At 43.6% G+C, this 27,513-nt stretch overlaps 2 protein-coding genes across 2 annotated transcripts; both read right to left on the bottom strand.

The window, feature by feature from the left end:
* Positions 1 to 858: 858 nt before the first annotated feature.
* On the bottom strand, positions 859 to 2,202 carry LOC123073818 (zinc finger protein GIS3-like). Its single transcript, XM_044496844.1, has one exon. The coding sequence runs from the start codon at positions 2,014 to 2,016 to the stop codon at positions 1,240 to 1,242; it is 777 nt and encodes a 258-aa protein (XP_044352779.1). The 5' UTR covers positions 2,017 to 2,202; the 3' UTR covers positions 859 to 1,239.
* A 7,999-nt stretch (positions 2,203 to 10,201) lies between these two features.
* Positions 10,202 to 14,469, bottom strand: LOC123076935 (chloroplastic group IIB intron splicing facilitator CRS2, chloroplastic). Its single transcript, XM_044499093.1, has 8 exons — positions 14,164 to 14,469; positions 13,979 to 14,063; positions 12,731 to 12,798; positions 12,302 to 12,352; positions 12,140 to 12,213; positions 11,464 to 11,522; positions 11,295 to 11,371; positions 10,202 to 10,758 (listed from the first exon to the last, which is right to left on the bottom strand). Exons 1-8 carry the CDS (start codon positions 14,401 to 14,403, stop codon positions 10,642 to 10,644), a joined length of 771 nt encoding a protein of 256 aa, XP_044355028.1. The 5' UTR covers positions 14,404 to 14,469; the 3' UTR covers positions 10,202 to 10,641.
* Positions 14,470 to 27,513: the final 13,044 nt, after the last annotated feature.

The raw sequence follows: 27,513 nt of genomic DNA, 5'->3' as shown, positions 1-27,513 counted from the left end.
TGGCTAATTTGTGAATGTACAGTGGGGTGGGGTGGGGTGGGGTTGACACGTAGGGTACGGCGAACAGTGGCGGGGTCAGTGGATATCGCACGGCCGGTTTGGCCTGGAGCGAAGTACCAGGCACAGAGGGCGGCACGGTGTGCCACACGCAGGCGCCTTTTGCATGCACTCGGAACAAGGTTTGTTCGATCACCCATGCACGCACGCACGCTAGCTTTGGTGGTGCACTCTTCAACGCCTTGCGTGCGGTGCCGCGTCCAATCAACCCATGCGCCCACGCCCACACCCACACGTACTCGCTCGCCCGCTCGTGATGCATATGCATGCGCGTCTGTAAAATATGCAGGTAAATCCTGCATGTGTAGTACATGTGTGTGATTGCTAGCTACTACAGTAGCTGGTAGTATGGCCTATACGGGTAACTGTCGACTGCAACCAAAAGTGGCCTTCTCTCTTGGGTTAATTCTAGAGGAAGTGAGATTGTTACTGGTGCTAATTGGTCGGCACTGGTAGTAGTGCCATGCATGCATGCTGAAATAGGAGATTGTCAATTAGGGCAACCCAGATATAATTAAAAGGGGGCAAACAAAGTTTATTAGGTGGCATGATGGAAATGGAACAAGAGGGGAACTGACTCATGGTGCACTCACCTATCACCAAGTGCCTGCCGCCTTGATTATAAATGGATGTGCGTATGCATGCCCGTTTAGAATACACTTGCGTAATTGTCATGCATGTGAACATCCTCGATTTTTTTAACTCGCCTTGACAATTTTTTTGCTAAATAAACGGATCATCCTTGACAAATCAAACACACGTCCTCGTCGATGGATGGACGTACTAATTGTGATTAACACATCAACAAGAAAATGGGTGATATTGATCAACACTGCAAATGGCAGAGAGGGATGATGGATGGATGGGTGAATGGATTTGACCAAGAATTTACAAGACGTCATCGATCGATCTCGGATCATATCAGGAACGTACGGGAGTTGGTTCGGTTACAAGGCAGGGGGCGGCCGGCTTAACACTCCGAAGCTAGCCCGGAAGCTAAAAATTACTTATACTTTACTTACTACCGCTAGCTAATTTAATTACCTAGTAGTACTAGCGAGGATCGATCGATCGAGCTTTAGTTCGGACGCATGCAGGTACTAGTAGTAGTGGGTGGGTAATTCATCCCTTCCTTTTTTTACCGGAGCAACAGTGTACGCGGCTCTCGATCGACCGGAGTCGTCACAAGCTGAGCTGCAGGTCCAGCCCCAGCGCATCCTCGGGCGCGGCGGCCATGGGCTCCGGCGCCATCACCATGCCAGGGTATCTCGGGAAGCTGGCGGCGTGGAGCCTCCGGCCGTGGTGGTCCACCACGTCGGCCTGCACGACGTAGGGCGCCGCGGCGGCCTGCGCTGCGGAGGAGGCCGTCGGCGCGTAGGAGAACACGGCCGGCGAGGCGGAGGCCGGGGTGGCGCGGCCGGAGGGAAAGACGCAGCCGTGGGAGACGTGGAACTGCTGGCCCTGGGCGCCGCCGGCCACCGCGGCCGCGCGCGGGGAGAAGTAGACCCAGCTGGTGGGCCCCGTCCCGCCGTCGCCGGCGCCGCCGAGGAGGTGGGGCGGCTGCGCGAAGGCGGACACCATGGGGTTCATGCCGCCGGCGCCACGAGGGTAGAGCGCGCCTCCCCCGGCCGCGCGTCCCGCGGCGGCCGCGGCCGCCTGCAGCTGCGCGCGCTTGAGCTGCTGCCGCTCCTTCTTGTGCGCGTTCTGGTGGCCGCCCAGCGCCTGCGAGTTGGCGAACTCGCGGCAGCAGTACTGGCACTCGTACCTCCGCCCCTCGCCACCCCCGCCGCCCGCCGCAGCCGCCGCCGTGGCCGTGGTCGTGGTGGTAGATGACGAGGAGGAGTCGGAGCCGCCCTTCTCCGGCTCGGCCGCCTCGTGCTCGGCCGTGTCCATGGTGGTGTGGCTCTCCTCCGCCGAGGAGAAGTGGAAGCCGAAGAGCTTCAGCCTGGGGCTCGTCATGCTCGTACTAGAGGAGAGAATTGAGCAGAGAGGAGGAGACGGACGGAGAAGAGAGAGGAGATGGAGATGCTGCTGTCCGTCAAAGCCGGATGTGCATGGGCTGTGGCTGTGTCAGGTGGGGAGGGGCAGTATATATAACACCTGGAGCCGGAGGCACGCACAGGCAAGCACAGTAGTCCTCCCAGTGGATATAGGTGAAAGAAGTCTGCATGTATGATTTGAATACATACACACGCATCTACAGGGGCTCCTCCCTCCTCTCTCCTAACATTATTTATATCCCCCATGCACTTTAGAGAGAGAAGGACTGTACAGATGCAAAGTTAGTACTAGTACTACTGCTAGAAGAGATAGAGAGAGAAGGTGTGTGTGAGAGAGAGAGGGGGAGAGGGGATCAGTGGTGGTTGTGAACAGGAGCACAAGAGACAGCGTTGTTGAGTTCTAGATTGTGCTTCGGCCGGGCTCCATATCTTGCACTTGCACTTGCACTTGCACTATTTTATGCACGTACTACGCGCCTGGACTGTACTGGACTGGGCAGGGCGACTCATGCTTGGTTTATTACGATCGTCGACACACACACACACGCATGATAGGACTCCGGCCGAGATATATTATGCGCGTAGCTACCCGATCAAAGCATTTTTATTCAGCTAGCTAGCTAGCTAGATGATCAGAGTACTATATACACTACCTAGCTATACCTATATCTGGCTAAGATAAGATATTGTTTAATCATACTAATGTGTCACTGGCCATAGCCAGAACTAAGTGGCCAACTAATACGTACTAGGGGCGCCATTCTAAACTATAGTGGTCATCGATCGGTCTCATGGAGCAGGAAGGAAGGAAGGAAGGATGCTCAATCATCAACTAGTTTAATTTACATGTACGTAATGCAATAGTTTACACTTGCAACGCCGCGGTGTTGTGTGGAGGTGAGGCAACACAATACAATAAGTGGATGGTTCTTTGTTGTTATATGCATGGAAACAACTATAAATATCTTGTGTATTATGGCTCCGGCCCCATCGATGTGTAGTGTAGAAAGAGATAACAGAGGGACCATGTGCAGGAGCTAACATAAGTGGGTGCCACACTTAATTAGCCAGCATGGCCGTGATTAAGTTATTGTGTCTCTGTGTGTGTGTGTGGAGTGGAGTACAAACTAAAGTTGGGAAGCTCGTGCATGTGGGATCGAGCTGGACCAGTCAGTGCACTACATGCAGAGCTAGCCAAGAAATTCTCCTCCCTTTGGAGTGTATAATGTATCCAAAAGAGTGTGTTTTGGAATGTATGTACACGTACGTACGTAGGCGCGTAGGTATGTGCCCATTTTTGTTCCCTTGTGTGGCCAGCTTTCCTGTCATGATGGCGGATGACCTCGGCAAAGAATCCTCGCTTTTGATGAGTCCCATCCCATCCATCGCCCGGACCATTATTATGTCTTTGCCACACACACGAAATATATATAATTATATACTAGAACATGCTTCTGGTACATGCAAATAATATATCACTGGATATGTTGCAATAAATAAATCGGTATGTGTGTATATATATTCTCGGTCGTGTACGGAAAAGGCAGCAAGGATAGACTATAGAATGGTCCTCGAGCGCATAACCGATCGATCTACAACAGTTCATGGGAGCTAAGATAGTTTTACTCGGACGGAAAAGGCTGTTTTCAAGGGGATCCAAGATGATATTAGTAAACAATCTCCAATCCTAATAGTTACAACCAACCAACCCTCTCTAGTGGGAGTAATAATCATCCCAAAACATGCATAACTAACTATTTATAGAAAACATAACGCAAAAGCGTAGAATGTTTTCATTCGTAAAAGCAATCATGAGCCAAAAGAAAACACAGCAAAGCATGCATGGGCGATGATGTAATTAAGTTGGATAAAACTGGAAATAGCATATCTAACATTTTGGTTAACTTGCACATTTTTCTGCAACACGTAATCTGAGATGCACTCCAGATTTCCTTGCAACAAACAAGGAACACATCACTCCCCATCGCATCAAAATGTCGCAGAAAAGGTTAGGAGTAATAATTGAGCTAATTATGTTCAAGACGTTTGAAATATATCTGTCCTGTGCGCTGAAGTTTAAGCCCCATGCATGGTCCACACACAAAACCCAAAGGCAGAAGAATGGCTTTGCCCAGAGAAAAACACACACTGATGTTAAGCAAACGAAAAACATGTCTTACCAAACCTTGCTAATCAGCCAGCTTTTTGCCCAACGTTTTCACATCATTTTAAGTGATGAAACATCGGTATTCTGCTACAATTATTGTAAGTCTACTCAAGTGAAAAGGCTTCCACTTGTTGCACTGCTAACATAACTGGGATTAATCAACAAAGGAGATGGGATCAGTGAATGACAGATAAAGAGACATCAGCTATTTGAAACTAATTATCATGTACTATCATGCTTGACTTGGGACCAAAAGGAGCAAGGCACCATGATGCAGGCATATTCAGTCTGCAAACTTCCATGGCGTCCAAAAAGATCAGGTATGCTATGCCTTTAGAAATCTTTACTGTAATAACTACGAACTAGTGCGCCAAGATCGCCCACCCTTCTCTTCCGCGCGTTTTCACAGCGCTAAACTAGTCGCGCACTAGCATATATCGAGCCCCGCACCTCCTGCGTCGTCTACATGAGTTCAAATCAGCAAAGCTTTTCAGTTGGACTTTCTCTTCAACCAGGTTGGAAAGAAATCTCTCCAAATCCTACTAACCCCAGAGAAAGCTAGAAATTCTGCATCTTTTTTCTAACATAATCTCGCCTCCACCATCCACGAAAGCTTCTTTCACCCGAAATTCCCTTCTTATCTCCCCTCTTTCCAAAGTCTTTCTCCAACTTCTAAACAAAGGCCCACCCTGTCCCCTAAACTTGGCTCCCCTCTTTCTATCCCTTTCAACAAAAACATGAGCTTGGGGGTCGCAGTTGCTGCTATAAAGAAGTTGATACCATCTGCAATATATAACCAGTAGTAGTTGCTTAGGGAGAAGTCGCGGTTACATAGCTGTCACCAAAGATGTGGCTTTATTCTGGTCTAATGTTTTTACTTTGCAGTTTTAACCATGCTTAGGTCATGGAGCTTCAGCTTACTTTAATGGTTTCAGGTTAGCCAAGTTGAGCAAATACTTGATTGCATTGATGACCATAAAGTATGTACTAGCTTGTACTTTTTTATTCTCTAAGCATGCCTCCATCTATAACAAATCAAGGGTCAAAGAACCATATAATACATCTTTTGGATCCGTTAGACTGACAGCCCGGTTTTATGCAACAAAGCCACCTTTTGTTTGACATTGACATCTGTAGCCCAAACTCGTATTCTGTACAGAAGCGAAATAAAAATACATTATCAAGATGATCCTAGAGTTTGTATACTTCCCAGTTACACCTAGATTCTAGCAGAGACTAGCAGATGTTAGATAAGAAACCTCACATGCATGGAATCTTCTCTTGCTACCCTGTTGATCTATTTTGTAAACGGTGCTACATATCTAGACAAACGTTAACAGACAACAGGTTCATAAATATATAATCCTCCAGTAGCCAATTATTACCGACAAGAAAAGATCACGCGTAGTCATCGGCATACAATGTGCTCAAGACTGTTTACCAACAAAATAAAATTAAAGTGAACTTCCCTTGAATTATTGTACATGACGTTAGAAATGTGATTGCAGTTTCTCAACAGACGATGAATTAGCATCTTATTTTAATATTACATCAATGAACCGAATCTACCATTAAACAGTTCTTGTTTACTGCAAATAAATGTCGTCAGTTGCGCTACAGTCCAAAGAATGTCTACTACGATGCCAAATTGAAGTTTCAACTAATGTGATCCTGATTTGACATCTCCAACTGTAGCTAGATTTTTTCAAGTCTACAAGTTAGAGCACTGCAAATGCAGGAAACATCTACATCTCCTAAAAAAGTAAGATCACACAATATGATGCACATTTCAGAACAGCAATCATGCGAGACAGGAAAGTTGTGCGCCAATATGACCACCATGCATGACATAATTGAGATAGATCCTACTCTTGTATAGGCCAGATCTGAACTATCCAGGACACTGAACTTGTTATGAGTCATATCTACAACAGTCCTATATGTTCTCCAAATAGAAAACCTACTGCGGTATTTTTTTGGTCAGAATTTTGAGCCGTTTTTCTACAATCCATTGTAGTATATATAGATCTACACTACAATCAATCGACCAATTTTTCAAATAAAAACAAATGTTGGATAAAAAGTAATAATCCATTCTATACTGCATAAGGCTTGAACAGAAAGAGAAGAGTAGAAGTTAATGGTTGGTTAGGACTGATTCCAGCCCATGCCACGTGCTAGCGTGGTGAACCTAGCAAAATCCAGAAAATGTAGAGCAAGTTGCCAAGTTCTATAAAGAAACTTTGGCTTCTATAACTTCAAAAGTCCTCATCTACTTGTCCTTTCCTTCCATGCTCCGGGCTACCTTATAGGATGACCAATACTAGGACCCCATAAGACACCAACTTCTTTTGAAAAAATAATATGTTTTGATTCCAGGAGGAATTGTCTGAAAGAAGCTTGGGCGGTTGGAGGGCAAGGGATCCTAAATATTTTCCTCAGACTGCAATTTGCAGCAACGCACATGGTCTTTTATTATAATACACAAGTTCAGCAGCACTAATATCATTAGTTTATGCCACCAAGAATCTAACATGTATACTCAATAAAACCTGCAAACACAGATGCAGGTAAACGAACCAATTTTACCTGCAATTTACTATCTCCTTGAATGGTATAATTCTCCTTGTTGATGATAACTATATTGGATCTAACATGTAGGGAATCAAATGTGAGCTGAATATGTTTTCCTTCATATCTTTCACTTCCTACTTACTAGTTTATGGCCAACAAACAAAATTAGGGTCAGTGAATCATCCCGTTGTTCCCCTGATTAAAGATTGGGGGCTATCCATCATTAGCATTTGCTTGCTGCAGTGGTCTCCACCTTGCACTACAGAGCACCTCATCTAGATATTATTTAACCCTCACAGTCAGGAAAACACGGCTAAGGTAGCCTATTTGCTGTCATACTGTTGTCATATTTCACTCTCTATTCTAGAGTTCATGCCCTGGAATGAGGGCTTTGAAATGGTTATGCATGTCTATTTTTCATAAACGAAAATAATCAAGTTGACATCCAACCATATATCAAAGTAGTAAATGGTATTGATCCCAAAAATGTTCTACAATGCTACTGCAGTAATGCTCAAAAGCAAGTCATATATTACCTTGAGGTTTTATGAAAGGTGGGTAGCACGTCACTAACTTGTGTGGATCTCACAAGGCTCACTAGTTTGCACCTTACACTCGGAAGTACCTAACACATGTGGACCATTTAATCACAGCAGGTGAAACGAAAACACTGCTCAGTAACCTTGATGGGGTGCTGATAAGATAGAAATGTATGCCACTTGCAACCTGCAACTTGATTACAAGCTACATGTGACTAGTCCCAAGTTTGTCTTGAGTCTGTTGTGTTACCTAAACAAAGGCCCCTCGTCACATCCCCAACTTATTTGTTAGTTGATTGCAAGCACAAAGTTGGCAACATTTAAGATCGCCCGAATCCTAGCAGGGACCCGCCTAACTTATGCTCTCGAGAGAAAATCCTTCTTTGTGGCTCATGATGACAAGTTTAGCACATAGTTTAATCCCAGGGATGACCTCACCCATTTTACTCCAAAGCAATATATACATAACACTCAACTTAGCAACCATATCTCTTTATTTTTCTTCGCAAGTGCTTTTTGGGCCACCACAGGAGATTAAAAACGGCTTGGCTTAATAATTGAGGTTGATGTCTTCCTACTGAATATGTTTGAAAGCTAGTTAACAAACCCAAGCAATGTGAGCAGGGACTCTAAACTATGTTCTAGTGTTCCAAGTGACATTACCTACTCCATAAAATAAGCACTTGAGATTGGGTGGATTTCACTTAAAGTCATGTGAAGTGATTCTCCTATACTCAATCATGCAATGAGGGAGTAAACAAACACCTAGACCAAAATCTAATAGTCTAGAATGTCTAAAGCTTAACAAAACACTAAAATTAAACGTCACCACCGGAAACAATATAAAACATAGAGATCCAGTGTAGCCCGCAAATTAAGCCAATACGGCTACGATTATGACACTTGGTAAATATAATACAGCTCGGCAAGCGAATGATCAACAGATGGATGCACATGGATTAGATGTATGATTGCTCCAAGCCCTACTTGGGTGATGGCTTTAAGAAAGAGATTAGCAAGTAGTTTAGGTAACGTGATGGTGGAGGGAAGAGCTTTAGATAATATAATCTTTGAAACTTTGGAATCCACTTGGTGATTAAAAAACAATTAGTCATAAGGAATTTTTCTGGCAAATATTAGTGGAAGTGAGGTTACTAGACTAATGTTTTTTGGTCTTGAAACCATGGTCAAAACTAAGCCTTTGACAAATATCGTATCTTGTGTGATGTACTAGGCAAGTCACATGGTTGTTACTGGTACCATCACACCACAAGTTATCTCTGGCTTTCTGGAATATTGGTAGCTCCGCACTGAAACTAGTTCCTTCCCCTCCCACTTAGAAAAGGTTAGAACCAACTACAATTTCATTCAGAATAAATTATTTTCCATTCTGCTGTTGCTTTAGCAAGTAATGACAACATTTGAGTCATCATATGAAAAGGTTGATATTGGTAGAAGTTCTTAGTTTCCATTCTGCTATTTCCGCTAGGCGCTTCGTTAATCAGAAGTTCTTAGTATTGCTATGAAAAGGTTGATATTGGTAGAAAAGGCAATTGCTACCAGTTATTGCTGAAAACTGATCTTTTCACATTCTTATAATTACCAAAAACTATTAGTCACCTTACTTCATTACATCATGTTCTACATTAAAGGACAACTAATCAACTATGAGAACCCAGCATCGGTGCACATGTCATTTCTCCAGCTATGCAAGCTTCTGGAGTATTATGTGAAACTCAAAAATAATTAATGTGTCAGGTTGCCAATTGCCATTACCACCAATCTCAGCACAATTAATACCAGGTTTCTAAAGCTACAACTTCACTAACTCTGTTGCCGAACCATGCATTTGATCTTTTAAGGTTCACTAATAAAATTTGATAACATAAAGAGACGTATGTAGTTCTTCCACGAGGAAATGAAATAAAAATGCAATATTACAGGAAACATGTATATAAATGTTTTATCAGGGATAAAGTAACATTACCAGAAAAGGCACACTTCCACAAAAATTAACATATACATGTTCTTGGCTGCACATCATAGCCAATTCAAGTTTTACAAACAGCCCGTTAAAAATGGAGGCAAAGCAGCATCAACTTCAAATTGTAAAACTTATGTCAAAAATACAAAGAGAATACGAAAACATGCTAGTATTCAATCAAAAACATAGTTTTATGGAATATGTGTACATGTAGTAGTAAAATTTTATGGTCCCAGATCAGGAGCTAATCAACTCGTGTACATTTTGCACATGAGATTGGAACGCGCAAAAGGATAAGATGGCAGTAAAGAAGATGAGTATAATAAACCAGCCATGAATTGAAAAGGTGATTCAACTATTATCGCCACCATCCTGAACCCTATCTCATAGCAGGAAGGTCTAGCAGGTCTTGCCTTCTTAAATTAGCGCATAGCAGACTGTTCTAGATCTAATTTTAAACTTCACCTAGAGAATATTATGCTAGATGGTTGCAAATCACATTTAATCATAAGCTGACCCGTGCAAGTTAATCACCAAATATCTATATTAAACTTGAAATTTCAATACAAATTATAGCTACATTAGCTTTACTCAGCGTCTTGTAGATAGTAGTTAGCTTAACTGATGCAAGAATGTGCAAGCTTTACATAGCATAAGAAACGTCTGTAATCTATCTGTTGCCGACAAGTTTGGACTGACATATCAGCATAAGAAAATAAAAAACTGGATTTTGCTTTCAAGTCCTTGTCAAATAAGAGCTGAGGATCTCCTACAATAATCTTTTAAAGGGTGACATAACGTGGGGGCATAGACATCTCTAACCATAACATGACACACTACTAAACAACTTTACCACATCAAGTTGATGAAAACGAGTTGCACGGTCAAAGATAATAAATTACCTATATCACCACTTTGCAGGCAGATGATCTACCCCAACAAGGACAACTAAGTATTTATTTGCATGGACAAAATCACAGAATTAGGAAAGGTGGAATGAAATGGTCTACATTCCTCTTTTACATCAGACTAATGTGTCATTAACCTACAGAAGTACAAAGTGTTTTTACATGACCTTCATCAAATGGACCTATTTTATTTCCAATTTGAGTAAACCATGAGTTATCTTTAGGAAGATGTGCAGAAGAACTCTACCTTATCTACACCCTGTTTAAGTTTTTAACATCCTCAAAACTACAGGACATCCAACTTAGTGCACCTAAGGTTATGCGTATTATCACATCAAACGCTTGCAAAAACATTTTCGTGTGCATTCATGTATCTTCCAAAAGTAGACAGATCCAAGCATCTAAAGAATCATCAAGCCCTGTTGAACTTGTACTTCTGCACCAGATTAAATCTCTCAATACTTCCACTAGAACCCTTGAGCACAAGGGTCCTCACAGCATCCACCCCTTGCTCCAATGCGGTGTCAATCTATATAAAAATAAGATAACAGGTTTTAGGTCAATAATCATGTAGCAAAAACCATATCTGAGAGTTCCTCCCAGAAAAGGGCCGACCAGTAGAAAACGAGAACCAACATTGCGAAACTTCGCAAGTAAACTTGAGAACAGTTAACAGTACATATAAATTGAGATAGTCCCTTTGCGTCACCAGGTAAAGGATACAATCTAGTTCGAGTAGTACCAACAAATGTGAAGTATGGCCAGCGCAGAATCATATCACCATTCTTTGTTTGTACTTACATATGTTCACCATGAGTTCAACATATATTTATACTCATCAGTTACAATACCCAATGAAATCGTGGGAGATTTTTCAATTGAAATGTTATTAATTATCGGGAATAAACTCTTAGAATGCAATTGATGGTATGGCATTGCCTGTTTTTTCCACTAGAGAGAGAAAAATGGATGAACATACTGGAAGAGGACAAAAGATCACAAGAAAGGGGTTTCACACTATACGCAATATCTAAGACCAAATTTCAAACATGGTGAAATGAATACCTGAATTCGTTCCTCTGAACTAAACTTCTGCAGAAGAAAAGCTCGTGTATCCATTTTGCCAGGTGGGCTACCAATGCCTGTATTCAACAGTCAACAACTCAAGGTTGGCATGACCCGTATTTTCAGAGAAGACACTGAAGTGCTAGCTGGTGAACATAATAATGTGTACCTATAGATAAACGAGGAAACTCCCGACAGCCATCCAAATGCTCAATTACATTCTGTAGGCTGTTTTTCAGTGCAGATGGTCATTGAGAGTGTAAGCAATAGATTGTGAAATGTAAGTAATATATCTTACCTATTAAAATCGCAGAAACAGCACTTCAAATGCATAATATTTATAAGCAAACTGCTAGTATAACATAAAGCCTACAACAAAAGGAACTAATATTTTCCCTCACAATATTAAGTTAGAAGAGGCACCCATTATTCAAGTATTCCAAACTCAATACTGCAAAATTTTGATAGATCAAATTTTTATTCTGTAAGTCCATGTAATACATGTTCTGGCTCAATCCTGGCCTCCTGAGCAAAATTCATATTTGTTGTTCATGAGCTCTTCAGGCAAACATCTCAACAGGAACTATATGAACTTAACTTCCAGTATGATTTCTAGAGAAGCAAATCTTACTGTTACATCTGAAAAATAAACCAGGCCCATTTTTGTTACAATTACTCTAAATGAATTCCATTCTGGTTCGCCTTTTGAACTCTAGAATGAGAAAATGAAGTGACTGAACTAAATCTAATGCATTATGTATGTAAAAGTAACATCAGCACGTTCCATGTGACTACAAGTACTAAACATACTAATTGTTCAAATTATTTGGAACTTCATATATTACCCATTATGGCGGCCATGGCCACCTTTCCGTTGAAGTCGCAATACACCATTGGGCAGACTCATGTCATCATAAATCTGAAAAAAATAGACCATTGGTTTCAGTTGCAAGCACATGATACCGAGTTGCTGCTGTAAGCTACTAAAGAACAATGATAGTATGTACCACAAGAATGTGCCGCAGAGGTACTTGGTAATAGGCAGCAAGCGGTCCAATCTTCACACGATAGAGGAATGTTTTCCGTTAGTACATGACAAATTAAGAAGACCACGAAAAATATTGCATCAGAATAGAGAAAACGGGTGTTCAACAAGCCTATCAACAACTTATAGAAACTAGTTCATTTTGATAAGACATGGTCCATGATATGCTAATAGAAATGAGAACTGATATGTATAGGCATAGTTAGATTAGCAACATAACTGATAGTACTTCTCTGCAGCCAACTTAGGTAACTTTTGCTTCGTACAAAAAAGACATTGAAGTGATATTCTTGAAGTGAGTATATCACAAATCTATTACACCAACTTTTCTCATAAATGATATAGTTGCCAGGAAATGTTTACTTCAAGAAGGACAAGAATAAAGACTCACTGCTTCACCACAGTAATTCATGTATGATTGTGGCTTTATCAGCAGCACTGGTACCTCCCCAATTAAACCTGTACCAAAATACAACCCAACGGATGAGTGGAAACACAATTAATCTGAAGATTACAAATGACTGCAACACATCTTGCCATTCATAACGATGCTTCCAGTAACAAAATGTTCACTCAACTAGCCAAACTTGATGCACCAGACTACTTTCTTCAGAAGTAACTAATGCATCAAATATATGCCACTACACACATGCAGTGCCTCCAGTATATACATGTTTTGAACATGACGATTAACATTCAAAATCAGGAAGGAGCCAACAACACAAATTAATTTTCAAGAAAAGAGATCCGAACATTTTCAAAGATGTCATCTGCAGAACAATGGAGTAGGTTAGCTGCATGATCAAAAGGTGTAATACGCTGACACTTGGAACACCATTTCCTCTTGACAGATATCAAGTTTACCATTTTAAACTTTTAGTACAAAATCAAGTATTGAATTTGAAACGGTAATCCAGCATGAAATGAATGCATTGTTTGTAACTAAAGATAGGGATACTTCGGAAAGACTACCAAGGTTTTGCCTATTACCATCTGTGCTGGTGGAAAACACAGTCCAGTTTAACTGGATATTACGTTTTCAAGGAAACCAGAGTTATGTTGACCCATATTAAGTGCCTTACTACTGAAATTCAAGAGGGGAAAGACTAGGCAATGAAATCCAGTTTCCCTAGAGTTTATGAAAGGTGGAAAAAAACATCCCAGCCTGTTTGTTCAAAAGTAAATACATTAAGTAGAACAACACCTAGACGACAACAACTTAGATTCACTTTGCTAATACTGCAGAAAAACACGCTTACACGCAATCAAGCTATAATTCATTGTCAAGAAACTGGTAAAAGGTTAACTTAGATATGGGGATGGGTGTTCTCCACAGATCACTTGCTTCAGCCACCATATTTTATCTGGAATATAAGTCATATTTCTGCCTTTCTGGTGCCAGCATAGTAAGAAGCTTACAATTACAGTGTACCAAATATCGCCGTCGAGCTAAACAACATAGCATGAATCGGAATTCACATCAAGGCCAGATAGCATGCCTCTTAACTAAAACTCAGCTAAAAATAAGGTGTCTTGTCTGCAGCGGTTCACAGAGCAAGCAGTAACTGCGAAACACGATACTGAAAACTGCGGCACATATGTACACGCTGCGAGCGAGGAGAGAGAGTGAGCGGGGTACCTACTCCGAGCAGAGACTTGGACTGGATGGTGTTCATCGTGATCCCTTCGTCCCGCGCGATGCGATCCACCATCTCGAACCCCACCTAATCACACGCAGACGCACACAGGCGAAGTGAGGGGGAGGCGGGTCATCTCGAATCGGAGGGGGGAGGGGCAGGAGCACGGGCGAAGGGATGCACGCACGTTGTGGCGAGTGCCGTGGTACTTGCTGCCGGGGTTGCCGAGGCCGGCGATGAGCCAGGGCGTGTACTCCACCGGCTTGTCGGCGGGGTCGGGGACGGAGGCGACGACGGCAAGGCGGGCGCGTCGGAACGGGGCCCTCAGGGTTCGGCGGCTGCGGGGGTCCGGGGATGAGGAGAAGAGGAGGGGCGAGGCGAGATGGGCGGCGGCGGTGGCGGTGGGAGTGGCCATGGCGAGCGACATGGCGGGGGGAGAGGAGTGGCAACCGAAGGCGATAGACGATATGGCGAGGGCAAGGGGGAAACGAAAATATCTCGAGGTGGGGAATAGGTTAGGCGGGCCGGAAGCATACATGGGTTGGGCTGTATGCGCCAAATGCTCTCTCTATCTCTGAGCAAGTTTTAGTGGAGGAGCGCATTGGGCTCAACTAAAATGAAACTCCAAATTAATGAAGGATATCCGAAATCACTAATTAAGGAGTACTGTGAGCAACTAGTTAACGAGCGCTCCTTCGAAGCGCTCGTAACGAGCGGTTCGGGTGTCACGCGCGGAGCGCTCCCGCAAGGGAAAACCAGTTGCGCAGTTGGTTCCCGGTTTTCCCTTTCCAGTTTGTGGTTTGGTGCGTTTTGTAGTTTGACCCTCGAACTATTAGAATTTTCCGTTTTCCCTTTCCGCGCGAAAACACAAAAAAAATACCAGCTCGCGCGGTTGGTTCCCTGATTCCCTTTCCCGTTTCCCTTTTTGTTCCCATTATATTTCCGGGTAATGGAGATTTATGGGGTAGTTACGGGCGGGGACTATCAACACTATCAAATGTCACCTTTCAAGTAAAGAAAAAAAAGCAACTTTTTAATGTAAACAGCAGTTTCCAGAGTCATTCAATCGTGTGACTTCTTTATAGGCACAAGTGAACACTATGAGAGGCACGGGTGTATAATAACTTTACTAAATTGAAGAAAAAAGCGCCTCCGGCTCGTTCAATTTTCCAAAACATCTTGAAGGGGGGGGCATAGGTCGAAGTGTGTGTTGGTCGTGCGGCGTGCTGGTTCGTGCGACGCGTTGTACGTCGTGGTGTGGCACGGCGCCTCCGGCGCGAGGGAACCTCCAGCTCGCCTTCGGCTCGTTCAATTTTCATAAACATCTTCAAGGGGGGCATAGGTCGAAGTGTGTGTTGGTCGTGCGGCGTGCTGGTTCGTGCGGCGCGTTGTACATCATGGTGTGGCACGGCGCCTCCGTCACGAGGGAACCTCCGGCTCGCCTTCGGCTCGTTCAGTTTTCATAAACATCTTCAAGGGGGGGCATAGGTCGAAGCGTGTGTTGATCGTGCGGCGTGCCGGTTCGTGCGGCGCGTTGTACGTCGTGGTGTGGCACGGTGCCTCCGGCGCGAGGGAACCTCCGGCTCGCCTTCGGCTCGTTCAATTTTCCTAAACATCTTGAAGGGGGGCATAGGTTGAAGTGTGTGTTGGTCGTGCGGCGTGCTGGTTCGTGCGGCGCGTTGTACGTCGTGGTGTGGCACGGCGCCTCCGGCGCGAGGGAACCTCCGGCTCGCCTTCGGCTCGTTCAGTTTTCCTAAACATCTTGAAGGGGGGCATAGGTCGAAGTGTGTGTTGGTCGTGCGGCGTGCTGGTTCGTGCGGCGCGTTATACGTCGTGGTGTGAGACGGCGCCTCCGGCGCGAGGGAACCTCCGGCTCGCCTTCGGCTCGTTCAATTTTCCTAAACATCTTGAAGGGGGGGCATAGGTCGAAGTGTGTGTTGGTCGTGCGGCGTGCTGGTTCGTGCGGCGCCTTGTACGTCGTGGTGTGGCACGGCGCCTCCAGCGCGAGGGAACCTCCGGCTCGCCTTCGGCTCGTTCAATTTTCATAAACATCTTCAAGGGGGGCATAGGTCGAAGTGTGTGTTGGTCGTGCGGCGTGCTGGTTCGTGCGGCGCGTTGTACGTCGTGGTGTGGCACGGCGCCTCCGGCGCGAGGGAACCTCCGGCTCGCCTTCGGCTCATTCAATTTTCATAAACATCTTGAAGGGGGGCATAGGTCGAAGTGTGTGTTGGTCGTGCGGCGTGCTGGTTCGTGCGGCGCGTTGTACGTCGTGGTGTGGCACGGCGCCTCCGGCGCGAGGGAACCTCCGGCTCGCCTTCGGCTCGTTCAATTTTCCTAAACATCTTGAAGGGGGGCATAGGTCGAAGTGTGTGTTGGTCGCGCGGCGTGCTGGTTCGTGCGGCGCGTTGTACGTCGTGGTGTGGCACGGCGCCTCTGGCGCGAGGGAACCTCCGGCTCGCCTTCGGCTCGTTCAATTTTCATAAACATCTTGAAGGGGGGCATAGGTCGAAGTGTGTGTTGGTCGTGCAGCGTGCTGGTACGTGCGGCGCGTTGTACGTCGTGGTGTGGCACGGCGCCTCCGGCGCGAGGGAACCTCCGGCTCGCCTTCGGCTCGTTCAATTTTCATAAACATCTTGAAGGGGGGCATAGGTCGAAGTGTGTGTTGGTCATGCGGCGTGCTGGTTCGTGCGGCGCGTTTTATGTCATGGTGTGAGACGGCGCCTCCGGCGCGAGGAAACCTCCGGCTCGTTCAATTTTCCTAAACATCTTGAAGAGGGGGCATAGGTCGAAGTGTGTGTTGGTCGTGCGGCGTGCTGATTCGTGCGGCGCGTTGTACGTCGTGGTGTGGCACGGCGCCTCCGGCGCGAGGGAACCTCCGGCTCGCCTTCGGCTCGTTCAATTTTCCTAAACATCTTGAAGGGGGGGGCATAGGTCGAAGTGTGTGTTGGTCGTGCCGCGTGCTGGTACGTGCGGCGTGTTGTACGTCGTGGTGTGGCACGGCGCCTCCGGCGCGAGGGAACCTCCGGCTCGTTCAATTTTCATAAACATCTTGAAGGGGGGCATAGGTCGAAGTGTGTGTTGGTCGTGCGGCGTGCTGGTTCGTGCGGCGCGTTTTATGTCATGGTGTGAGACGGCGCCTCCGGCGCGAGGGAACCTCCGGCTCGTTCAATTTTCCTAAACATCTTGAAGAGGGGGCATAGGTCGAAGTGTGTGTTGGTCGTGCGGCGTGCTGGTTCGTGCGGCGCGTTGTACGTCGTGGTGTGGCACGGCGCCTCCGGCGCGAGGGAACCTCCGGCTCGCCTTCGGCTCGTTCAATTTTCCTAAACATCTTGAAGGGGGGGGCATAGGTCGAAGTGTGTGTTGGTCGTGCGGCGTGCTGGTACGTGCGGCGCGTTGTACGTCGTGGTGTGGCACGGCGCCTCCGGCGCGAGGGAACCTCCGGCTCGCCTTCGGCTCGTTCAATTTTCCTAAACATCTTGAAGGGGGGGGCATAGGTCGAAGTGTGTGTTGGTCGTGCAGCGTGCTGGTACGTGCAGCGCGTTGTACGTCGTGGTGTGGCACGGCGCCTCCGGCGCGAGGGAACCTCCGGCTCGCCTTCGGCTCGTTCAATTTTCATAAACATCTTGAAGGGGGGGGCATAGGTCGAAGTGTGTGTTGGTCGTGCGGCGTGCTGGTTCGTGCGGCGTGTTTTATGTCATGGTGTGAGACGGCGCCTCCGGCGCGAGGGAACCTGCTTGTTTAATTTTTATATAGCAGGTTGTGCAAAAGGCAAGCTTCTTTGTTTCGAAAGGCACGGGTTTGAAGCATGTGCAGTCACGTCTGCTTATGAGCTAGGTTTGTGCGTGCATTCACATGTGTGTATACTACGAAGGCATTGGTATGTTGCCTCCGGAGGCACGGGTTTGAAGCATGTGAAGTCACGTGAAGTCATTGGTATGTTGCCTGCAGAGGCACGGGTTTGAAGCATGTGCAGTCACGTCTGCTTATGAGCTAGGTTTGTGCGTGCATTCACATGTGTGTATACTACGAAGGCATTGGTATGTTGCCTCCGGAGGCACGGGTTTGAAGCATGTGAAGTCACGTGAAGTCATTGGTATGTTGCCTCCAGAGGCACGGGTTTGAAGCATGTGAAGTCACGTCTGCTTATGAGCTAGGTTTGTGCGTGCATTCACATGTGTGTATACTACGAAGGCACTGGTATGTTGCCTCCGGAGGCACGGGTTTGAAGCATGTGAAGTCACGTGAAGTCATTGGTATGTTGCCTCCAGAGGCACGGGTTTGAAGCATGTGAAGTCACGTGTGTGTATACTACGAAGGCATTGGTATGTTGCCTCCGGAGGCACGGGTTTGAAGCATGTGAAGTCACGTGAAGTCATTGGTATGTTGCCTCCAGAGGCACGGGTTTGAAGCATGTGAAGTCACGTGTGTGTATACTACGAATGCATTGGTATGTTGCCTCCGGAGGCACGGGTTTGAAGCATGTGAAGTCATGTGAAGTCATTGGTATGTTGCCTCCAAAGGCACGGGTTTGAAGCATGTGAAGTCACGTGTGTGTGTGTGTATACTACGAAGGCATTGGTATGTTGCCTCCGGAGGCACGGGTTTGAAGCATGTGAAGTCACGTGAAGTCATTGGTATGCTGCCTCCAGAGGCACGGGTTTGAAGCATGTGAAGTCACGTGTGCGTAGGAGCTAGCCACGGTTGAGGCGTTCTTGGTATTTGTGTGTGGATATTGCCCGGATGCATGGTGACCCAGGCTTTGGTGGCACAAGGCCATGTCACCTCTGGAGGCACGGGAGGGTGGTCTCCAGAGTCACGCGTAAGGGTATGTGTGTGTGTTGATATTGCCCGGAGGCATGGTGACCCAGGGTTTGGTGGCACAAGGCCATGTCGCCTCTGGAGGCACGAGAGGGTGGTTTCCAGAGTCATGCGTAAGGGTTCGTTTTGGGAGTCACTGCTGTCGTACAAATAAGAAGAGGCATTGTTGTTTATAGTTTACTGGCACTCTCTGATGATGTAAGAGGCACTGTTGTCGAAATAGTTATCTTTTCAACATGAACACGCAATTTCTAACTACATTACATAGAAATGTGAGTTATTGATAAACTTTTTTGTCACGTCTAGATAGAATTAGCCTCGCGGGCTAAATCAAAAGTTTTAGTCTTCATTTTTGCTCAAGATATTGCTAATCTCGTCACCCATTTCACTAGCTTTGACTTGATTCATCTCGCTACTTAAGAGAATGTAAATTGCCTCTGCCCTCCAGTCTTCGACCTCATCCTGTGAAATTTTGCCGAGAAGGGAAGTATATTATTAGAGTTTGTGCATATAAGTTGTTTATAAGTAAATCTATATAAACTTACTGTCAAATCTTCCAGGTCTTCGACAAACTTTTCACCATTGTAGAGGAATGCAAGCTTTAAAATAGCAAATGTTGATTCTCCCTTTTCTACCACTGGAACATCTTGCGCGGTATGAATCTGCCATCTTGTACCCTTGGCATTCATTGTTTGTCCTAGTATGGTGTTGAAGACTTCTTTAAACCTAGGTACTTGAGAATATTGCATTTTGTAATTAATTGTTTTAATATTGCAACTTGTAAAACTGAAAAAAATTGTTATGTATAAATGCTTACGATTGCCGACTTATGAACATGATATTCCTGAAACTGTCTTTCTCTTTCTTTTTTAGCATCTTCATTTTCCTGAAGAACTCGAGATGCTTCTTTTAGATCCAATTTATCCACGTCTATCTTTTCTTTCTCAAATTCCTCTGGAGTCGTTTCTCGAGGATCAATAATGTGAACTTTGTGTTTGTATTTGTCCAGCACATATAGTACATAGCGGTCATGCTTCTCCATTGGAACGAATATCTGCGTACAAAATACTTGTTGCTTAGATGACAGTTTAATATAAAGTAATTTAATAGAACGCATATTTTGAGATTTTGTCATGGAGGAAAGGGTTGTTACCATGTTTGCTGTTGAGAGCTTTTTCCGTTGATTTTCCTTGAGATACATGGGAACCAGCTGATTCTTTCTTTTTTGCAATTCATTTTTAAATTTTTTTAATAGTAGTTTTGTGTTCCTTTAAATCCAATATATGCTGCAAACAATAATTATGATGAAAAAAACTGTTAGAAAAAAGAGCTGTGTAACAATATAAAAAGAGTAGGTGTTGCAATATAGACAAGATTTTGCTTTTTAAAAGTTTACCTCTGCAAAGTTCGGGTCTAATATTACTCTGTCACTCTGTTTTGAATCTTGTCTGCTTTCCCAGATTTCTGCTATGTCATCGAGGACCCTCTTTTCCATATGATGTGGTATGTTCGTCTGTGCTGGTCTTGGACCAAATACTGCCTTCAGTTGGGCTCCAGTAAGTTGCGTGCTTTCACTGTCCCTGCGGATGCGCCTAAATATAGTTTTGCTGCGACAGGGAGATTAAATAATTTTGGAGGTCACGGTCAGTGAGAAATAGATTTTTACATTATTTTTGGCTCTGTCCAACTATTTTTGAGGTGCAATAGAAAACAACTCACTTTTTGTATTCTTCCTGCCAGTTGTCGCTCATGACTAGATGGAAGAGGTCGGACGCCTCCGTTGTGTGTTGGAAGCAATGAGAATGTTTTGGGTATGGACTGGTGCTTCGTCTTTTTCCCTTTTAGTTTCATCTGTTTCTGTCAGCGGAAGCAGATATGTAATATGTAAGCTCTTGTGATACGAAAGACATTGGTGAACCGTGGGATGGGTAGGTTATTACAAAAAAAGATAAGTAGAAATGATTTTCTTACCTTTGTTGGTGGAAAAGAACTTTGAAGTTTCTGGTTTGAATTCTTTGACTCTTCCATGTAGTTTCTCGCACTTTACTTGGTTTGTTTCACCAAATATGGCTGTAAAAAGGAACTCTGGTTTCCACTCGGCATCTACGTTGCTTTGCTGCATGGAGGTCATTGGATATTCTTTTATTTTTCTTTCATGAGATAATTGAAGTATTCAAGTAGTGCTGCTTGTAAAAATTAAAATTGTTGCTCTCGTACTATTCACTTACATCGAAATCCTCATCATCTTTTATGAGATCAATGCCATTCCAGTATTTTACAAATTGAACCATGAAGTGTCTGCATTGGGTACCCTGCTGTTTTGGCACGCAAACTCTGTTAGGTGTTTCTGCTATCCTCGACCAGTTCGGTTCGCCGTTGGCTCGTAGCTCTGCTTCACCGTAATGCTTCTTCATGAGTGTGTGCGTCCTTTTAATCTGTGATTACGGTTTGGTGTTATTGTTGGGTTTTGGCATTAAACAAGGGAATACAGGAATTGGAAAACCAATTAGAAAACAAGGTTGAATTGACGTACCAGTTCTGGGTGATCCTTATGGTGTGTTTTCCATGTATTCTTTCCATCTCCGTCTCTGTAATTCAGGGAGTCAAGTATGTCGATGGAGCTTGTGTACTTGTTGAGCACGTACAATGTGTAGTGTTTAGCTGTATTGTGAGGTATCATAATCTGCGGTGTTTGGAGACAGAGTGAGTTAAAGTTCATTCTTGTCAGGAGAATTAAATGACATGTAAATGTGCAATCTGTAGGAAAAATGAATTATGTTTGTATATTTCTATTAACTTACCAGCATTTTCTTTAAAAGTTCCTTCCCTGTTACAAGGGGTGCAAACTGTTTCAATGCTTCGCCCTCATTGAATTCTGCTAGTCCTCCTTTTTCTCCAATTTTAACACCGAGCACGATCTGCGACCATTTTTTTTTCTACTTTTTAGTACAATCTTTGTAATCACTGAAATGATGCAAGTGTTTTTGTCAAATTGGACTTCATACGTTTGCAAATTCTGCGGGAAGTATGGCTTTATCGGTTGTGTTGTATTGTTGCTGCACTGTCCATTCTTCAAACAATGCGTTTGCGATGGATCCCTCCATCTGTCCATGATCTCCTTTCCGTAGCTGTTCCATCATTTGTTCTCCTGTAATCCAATCGGGTCGCTTCGAGCTAATATATACGTTTAGACTGCAAGCAGAAAAAGTTTATACATTAGTTAGGTTGGTTTTAAAAGGGGCAACATTTCTTTGTTTTTTTGTTGTGACAAGAGAAAGTACTTACTCTCCGCATTCATCCTGTCCTTCTGTGCTGAATAGGTATTCATGAAGTGCTCTGGCTTTGTCCATATATTTGAAATCTCCTGGGACAAAAGTAGGAATTTTTCCATGCAGCTTTCTTGAAGGCTTTACCGGTCTCTTCTTGACTGAGATTTTCTTTTCTGAGCTGTTCTCAGATGATTGAGGCATTGAATGTTCTCCTGATTCTTGCTGCAAGATTGTCAGATACGGCGTGGGATCTTTGTTGAATTCATAGCTTTCATGGTCATTCAGCCATGTTTTGATTGCATCGAATCCAACACCCATCTTTACATGCTCGTTGTATTCCTCTAGTTGGAGCGGGTTAAGGCTTGAAAGAAATTCATCAACTTCGTCGTGCTTTTCCATTGTTTTGGGTTTTAGGAACTCTAGATAGATGGTGCTGGAGGTGCCTTGCTGATTGCTTGTCGAGCCTGTTTCTTCTTGAAGAAGAACAGGTTGTTTCTTCTGCTCGGAAACCTGTTCTTGTGTATTTGGTACGTCGTTGCTTGTGCCATCCTCTTTTAAATCAGTGCCTGTTTGTTCAAGTTGCTCTGTGCTCGGGGTATTGCTGTTGATATTTTGCTCGTCCGTTTGCTCTTCAGCATGGTGTGGTATCTTGTCGTCTGGTGGTGGTTGATCTGGTTCTACTGGTGGATCCTTTTCTTCATGGTCTGTGCAAGATTCTTGGGCGACGGCGTGTCTGCTGACATCCATAACCTCTTTGTGTTTACTGGATATATCAATAACTTCATGCTCTTTTGTGGTTGTCGCATGCATAATATGTTCTTTTGGCTCGGGATTTGGCAGAAAATCTTCTAGTACGCAACATTCTGTCTGTTGCATTTCTTTGTCTCCCATATCGACTTCATACTTCAGCATATCTGTTAGAATCAAAAAATAATAATTAAAAAAAGAATATTACTTCTTCTAGTGTGACAAAATTGTAAGGATTAGTTTCTGAAAAGACTAACATGTTGTACACTTGATTAATGACAGTTTGGTATTCCCTTTGTGTTGACTGATTAGTTGATATAGAATTTTTTTCCTCAACTCTGGTACTTGTTCTGGCTCTAAGGTTGATGCTGTTCCATCATTGGAGTAGTGCTTCAGGTTCATGTACATATAGAATGCGCAGTCCATTCTGCATGTAGAGGAATGGTACTAGTAAGATTGTTGCATTCAACAAACGGAAAGAAGAGAAGTGTTGGAGCAATGGTAGTGGTAATTGTTGCATTAAAAAGACGAAAGAACAGGATTATTTCAGTAATTGTAGTAGTGAATCTTGCATTGAAAAAAAGAAAGAAGTGAAATGTTGGAAGTGCTTACGTGTCTTCTCCTTCAAGTGGCACCTGCAGTTTGACCCTGTTGAAATGGTCGATGCTTTTTTGTGAAAGATGTAGCTCTGTGCTTACGTGCTTCCATATTTTCATTAATTTGCTGGTTACATTGTTAAAGAATTCTATTGTGCCTGGATATGCAGTTGAAGATTCAAGGAGTTCAAAGCGCTGTTTTTGCATGTTAACTGTAATGGTGAAGTAATGACTTGTATTTTCGTCTTCCTCAAACCCGCGCAACGAACATGGTAGAAGGAACTGCAAAACAAAAAATAAAAAGAAAATATTTGGAAATCTTCTTATATTTAGAAACATAAAATAAAATGAGAACTTTTGCACAATATACATGCAAGCTGATCTGCTTACCATGTTATAATCTTGCAGTTTTTCTTCTTCTTGCATGTTGAAAAATGATCTAAGCCTGGCAGGTAGTAATTTTTTTCTAATGTGTTCTTGATCATTATTTTTGTAGACATTGGATCTTCGTCCTCGGCTTCCTTTATCGAGTGCTGCTTGTTTTGTCACAGATACACAAAGGGAATTTGTAAGTTCAGTTATAGGGAAGTTTATCTATTTATAAAGTCATATATATTGTTTTAAACTTGATTCTTTTGCCGTGATCTTTACTTACAGTGTTTCTTAATGACAGAATCTTTCTCCCTGTGCCATTTAGTTGTTTTCTCAAGATTGTTAGCATGGGCTCGATTGCTTCGGTGCGTACTGATTTACCGACCTTGAAGCTTTCGGCGACATGGCCTAGATTGACATCAAACTTGTTCGTTGTAATGAAAAGCTCATCCCTGCAAAGTATATTTAGAAAAATGTTTTAGTTTACACATGATACAGTCAAAATGATCGTGTGTAATAATGTGTTTTGTGTTAGTTGCATGAACTTACATTTCTCTCTGTGTCCATGGCTTGCATACAGCGTTGTACAGGTCTTCGATGGCTTTGTTGACGGAATCATTATGTTTGTCCCCTTTCTCCATTGTGCCTGCGATTATTTTGAATTTAATGTAAATAATTCCAAGTCACAAGATCACAAGATATCAATTAAGTTTCTATTGTCTTGCCTGCTTCGATGCTAGAAGATATGTCCTGTCCAGTGTTGTTCTCCTTCTGCTTCTTGCGGCATGTTATGTTCTTCTTTTTGCATTGTACCCTTTTGTTCAGTTTTTACTGCATCCTCATTTGAGTCGTTTGTGTCTTTCTTAGCATCATGTTTTTCCTTGTCAACCGGCGTGTCTTGCTGGTGGTCTTTTCCGTCTTGTTTTTCAGTCTCGACCTAGTTGGCACTGACCTCTCTGCCAGGGGAATTGGCATCGTACAACGGTGTAGGGTTTTCTTCGATGGTTTCTGCTTCTTTCTCTGGAACAATGTGTGTGTCTGCTTCATTGCTTGTATCTCCGTGGTCGCCTTCTTCGTGTTTCTGCGTTATCATTGAAAAAGCATTGAAATAATTTAACTTGCTACTTTATTTTAATTATAGAAGCTGTTATGGGAAAATAGCGAAGCGTTTGTTGTGTTGTTTAAGCTATTTTGATTGTGATTAAGTCGTGTAATTTTGTGGAAATATTTTGTGCAACTTCACCTGTTGAGCTGTCGTTGGTGATGCCGACTGTTCCACCCGTTCTTTGTCGAGTGTAGTTTCTTGGGTATCCTCCTGTTCTTTGTTTTGGTGTTCATCGTCACTGTCATGGTTTTTTTCTTGCAGCTGTTCAATCATAAAGGTGGCTAAGTTTGAGTGCATTTTAATTCTCATGGAACAATTTTATATTTTCGTAGAATCAACTTATGTAACTTTACCTCCTCAATCGTTGCTGCTGAATGTTGTGCTTGTTCTTCGTAGAGTGGAGGTTTTTGGGCATCTTCTTCTTCTTTCTTTTGTAGTTCATCGCCGCTGCCGTCATTTTTGTCTTGTAGCTTTTGAAACACACAGGTGGCTAAGTGGCAGTGCATTTGAGGTTCCATATAGCTATTTTATACTTTGATAGGATCAACGTATGTAACTTTACCTTTTCAGTCGTTGTTGCTGCTGCCCTCTCTGCTGCGTGTTTTTCGGTGAGTGAATATTTTGGGGCTTGGTCTTCTGTTACGTTGATGACTGCCTTTTGAAGAACATGTTGCCCTTCTTCAGTGTCCTCCTTTTGCTCATTGGTCTCCTCTCTCTGCGATGCAGGAAAGTAGTGAAATGTCAAATGCGTGTTTTTGAACTATAAGTTCATGAAGAGGTTTTATGTGTTTTCACCTCTGTATTTGTTGTTGTTACTGCTGATTTTTCGTTCAGTGGTGGTTTTGGGTCCTTCTGTTGCTCTTTATTTTGCTGTTCATCGTCACTGACCTTGTTTTTTTTCTTGCAGCTGTTCAAACATAGAGGCGGCAAAGTGAGAGTCCATTGGACTGAATACAAATGTGGTAGGTTTGAGTTTATTTGATTGTGCACGCAGCAATTTTATAATTTCATAGTTGCAGGTTTCGTAAGTTTACCTTTTCAGTCGTTGACGCTGCCCCTGTCTCTGGTACCTGTTGTTTGGTGAGTGATTTTTTGTGGCTTGGTCTTCAGTGGCATTATTGTCTATCGTTTGAAGAACATGTTCGGGTTGTTCATTGGGCTCCTCTGGTTGTGTTTGATGGTCTTGATTGTTGATGGTTTCTTGAGCTTCTTGTGCCTGCACCAACACAGAAAATATTTAAGAAATGGGTGCATTTGTGACTGTTCAGTTACAATTTTTTTATAAGACCTCTATCTCTGGAGTTGCAGGACTGTCTACTACTTGTACTACGGCTTCTCCTTGTCTCGTGTTGTCCTCTAGTTTTTCTTGTTGAATGTCTATGCCAGTGCTTTTGCATGCTTCCTCTTCCTGTTTAATAAAAATTGAATTTATAGATTGAACTTCATTTGTGTCTGAGCTTTGTAACCTCACCTCTTCAGATGTTGTTGTTTGAAGTTCTTGATCTTCGATATCAGCGTACTCGTTTGTTTCCTGCATTTGTTCAAAGAAAATGGTGAGACATACCTTATAATCTTTGTATTGCCGTGGCGGGGTGTATTAGGTAGTTCAGACATCATAAAAATATTTTGAAAAGTGGTTGTTGTTGTTGTTGAATTTTTACCTCCGTGTTGATGACTGGGTTATTTGTGCCTGCATCTACTGTTTCTTTGTCAGGTATAACAGGCTCTTGTTTCTCATCGGCTGGGATGTCTTGCGCTTTCTCCTTTGTACTCGTGATGGTGATCTGCAATGTTGTGGCGCTGGAAATCTCTTGTACACAAAGTTCCTGTTCTGTGACGCCTTCGGCTGTTTGAGGTTCACTATGGGGTTCAATTTCAACACGGGTTGTCTCTTGGTCTTGCAGTGCTTGTGATACCTGGAGATCAAACAATATGAGTTTGCGGTTCACTTTCTTTCCTGCCATTTATGAGCTTTCAGTGTGGGTAATAGTGGGTATGGAAGTTTACCTCCTCCTAGTTGTTTTCTTCTTCTTTGTCGTTTCTTATGCTAACGGTTGATTGTGGGTTAGCGTCTTGCATTTGGTTCGCGGGGCTGCTGACTTGCTTGTTCTTCAGCTGAGTCTATATTTTGTTGGAGGTTTGTCAGTTAACTTATAACTCTATCCAGTTTTGAAAGGAAAAATGGATGTTCATACTGACCTCTTCACAAGTTCTGACGTTGATCGTATCTTGTGCTTGTGTTGGGGTAGTTGTTGTTGTAGCATTGTCCGTTGTGAGGTTGCTTTGTTTGTTCCGTTCATTTGTGTTTTTGGGGTTGTTGACACCATCCTGCTGTTGGAGTTCATCTTGGCCTGGCGTGCTATTGGTACGTTTCTGAAAGCATTGAGGCAGTTCTTTTTCAGTTGAGGTATGAAAACAGGGGTTTGCTTTAGGGTGCGTATGGCACCATGCATTACTATTTACTTACCTGTTTTTGCCGCTTTATCTTGTTCTTGTCAATGCCTATGTCCCTTGATTTTGTTCTTCTCTTCCTCTCTTCGTCTTCTTCTTCTTTCTTTTTTTCTCCTTTCTCTTGGTTCTGTTGTGGCTACGATTTCATTTGTGCGGTTGGCATCGGCTAGTCTACTTGA

Source organism: Triticum aestivum, chromosome 3D, assembly GCF_018294505.1.
Source record: "Triticum aestivum cultivar Chinese Spring chromosome 3D, IWGSC CS RefSeq v2.1, whole genome shotgun sequence".
Taxonomy (NCBI): Eukaryota; Viridiplantae; Streptophyta; class Magnoliopsida; order Poales; family Poaceae; genus Triticum; species Triticum aestivum.
The sequence above is the reverse complement of the archived record's forward strand: the minus strand, read 5'-3'. Positions and strand labels throughout refer to the sequence as shown.